The sequence below is a fragment of the Montipora capricornis genome, chromosome 12 (assembly GCF_036669925.1).
Source record: "Montipora capricornis isolate CH-2021 chromosome 12, ASM3666992v2, whole genome shotgun sequence".
NCBI lineage: Eukaryota > Metazoa > Cnidaria > Anthozoa > Scleractinia > Acroporidae > Montipora > Montipora capricornis.
In genome coordinates this window covers 29,539,938-29,542,437 of record NC_090894.1, presented here as the reverse complement: position 1 = coordinate 29,542,437, position 2,500 = coordinate 29,539,938, and the positions used below count along the sequence as shown (strand labels likewise).

Below are 2,500 nucleotides of genomic sequence, written 5' to 3'. Positions count from 1 at the left end.
CGAAGAGGGATTCTAAAAGCTGACGTTTCGAGCGTTAGCCCTTCGTCAGAGCCTCGCTTAGCATTAACAGAAAGCGTTGTTTATGGCATTCGAGAGATAGTCATCCTTCTTCATCGTTACACATGATTTCTGTAAAGGTAACAGGTGCAGCAACCGTCCCTGATGCGCGCCTCTGCTGCGTCATAGCTTTAGTTGACATTTCATCGTACTCATCAAACACCACTATAGCTCTCCCGTATTTCCTACGCACGCAAAACACGCATTCGTCGAGTCTAACATGTGATTTCCAGCCATGTTCTTTTTGACTTAAGTTACATCTTGTTGACTGGGGATAAGTAGGTGGTTTGCTGACTATCCAGAATACCTCATATTGTTGGTTTTTTTTTTCTTGCATTCTTTCCTCGATTTCGTTCCTTTAGTTTACCAAAGAAGATCAGATATAATTGTTGTAAGACTTCTTTTATTCTTTTGATCGCATGGTCACCATGAGTAGCTTAAGCTTGCTCTCGTTAGCTGGAAGTTTTTTTAAATTGACTATTAATTAATTAAATCTCAACTAAACTGAACTCAATTTCATCGATCAACATTATATGGACGAATCGAAATGAAAGCAACAAGGTAATATCACTAATGGTAATTATTAGGTCGCGGGTCAGGTGGTTGAAAATTGAAGAAGTTTAATCTCTACCAGTGACATAGAGAGGGGAGAGAGACTGGGTTTGAGGCTGGTGATACCTTAATGATCAGAGGTTCTGTAATTTCCTCTCTTAATGAACCAGTGTTAACTTTTTTTATTTCTTAACCAACGCAATATCATGTCGCAAAGTCCTGCGAGTATCGGCAAGGAAGAATACGTACAAGCAGTTGCATTGGAAATCAAAGATTTGAACACTTCCGCGTCGAATTCCAATATGGCGGACCTTTCACAGCCAATGCCATCAGAGCCATCTAAATACTGTCAGGAACTTATCAATCGTCTCGATGCTCTGAGAAGAAAAGAGACTTTCTTCGATGTAACAGTGTCAGTAAAAGACAAAGACTTCAAAGCTCACAGACTTGTGTTAGCAGCAGCAAGTCCGTTTTTTCTTTCACTTCTGGTCAGCGACATGAGAGAGGGAAAGGAACAGTTGATCAGGATAGAACTTGAAGAAGCAACGGAGTCAGTCATGGAAGAAGTTCTTAAATACATTTACACTGGAAATGTTGCAATCACCAAGGATACCGCCCACGACTTAGTCGCAGCAGCAGATTATCTTCTTTTACCAGGTTTGAAAACTTTGGCTTGTGATGTTTTGGAGGAAAACATTACAAATGAAAACTGCATTTTCAATTATTACTTTGCCGGCAAATATCAGTGTTTGGAATTAATGGAGGAGTCCTGCGAGTTTATTAATTCTAATTTCAGTTCTGTCATGGAAACAGACGACTTCCTGAAGCTCGATATTGAACAAGTCATGAAATGGGTTTCCAGTGATTATGTCACCGTTGGTTCCGAGGAAGAAATTTTTAAGGGAATAGTAAAGTGGGTGTCTCACAAGAAGAGTGAACGAGAAAGCAACTTTGCTGAATTGTTGAGACAAGTCCGCCTGAAATCCATGTCTCACGACTTTCTTTTCAACGAATTAGTCAATGAAGAACTGGTAGCAACAAGTAATGCAAGTTTGAGTTTTGTGTTGAGATCCATGAAGTGTATTGTTGATCCCTTCTGTGAAGGTGCTGCCAAGGCACCAAGGAAGTGCTTGGAGAGGTGCGCAGATGTGATTTTTGTTTGTGGTGGCAGGACAGCCCTATGCTATGCGCCCCAGAAAGACATTTGGTATCAGTTGCCAGACATGTTATTTGAACATCAAAATCATGCTGTTGTTCAATACAGAGATAAAGTTTGCATTTCTAGTGGACAGCGTGTTGGATCACAAGAACAAGTAATAGAATACTTTCTTTCTTCCACCATTTCCTGGGGGACACTTGAAGGAAGACAACCATATGGTGATTTTTGTTGTTTATCAGTTCTAGCTGGTTGCATGTATGCATTAGTTGAATATTCATTTGATCCTGACCTTTTTCTCCATAAGCTTGATGACAATGTTTGTGAGGCTGTGGCTCATCCACTAACTATTCGCTATGGAGCTTGTTTAGTCAGTGATAAAAGACACCTTTACTTAGTAGGAGGAAGTGATTTTGATTCAGACCAAACAGTTAAGGCAGTGGAAAGGTTTGATCCTATTTTGGCCACATGGGAGGAGGTTGCAGCTATGAATGAGGCAAGATATAAACCCTTTGGAGCACCCATGAATGGCAAGATCTACATAGCAGGTGGTACAAATAAAAATGAGGGATATTTTACTGTATTGAAGTCTTGTGAGGTATATGACCCATCAACTAATGAATGGCAAGTCATGAGTAACCTCAAGGTGGGTCGTCAAGCTGCAAACATGGTATGCGTTCAGGAAGCCCTTTATGTGCTTGGTGGCTTCAAAGACGCACAATCGTCTTCAACAGA

The 2,500-nt window shown here is 40.6% G+C and overlaps 1 protein-coding gene across 2 annotated transcripts in view; it reads left to right on the top strand.

Moving 5' to 3' along the window:
• Positions 1-2,500, top strand: part of LOC138026155 (kelch-like protein 3) — a 7,609-nt gene that overhangs the window by 4,933 nt on the left and 176 nt on the right. The window contains exon 2 of one of the 2 annotated variants that reach the window (XM_068873371.1): positions 827-2,500. This exon is cut by the window's right edge and continues 176 nt beyond it. In XM_068873371.1, the coding sequence (XP_068729472.1) occupies positions 912-2,500 (1,589 nt within the window). In that variant the 5' untranslated portion in view covers positions 827-911. Of the gene's footprint in view, positions 1-813 lie in introns of those variants that run through there. The other variant, XM_068873370.1, reaches the window with a different exon arrangement.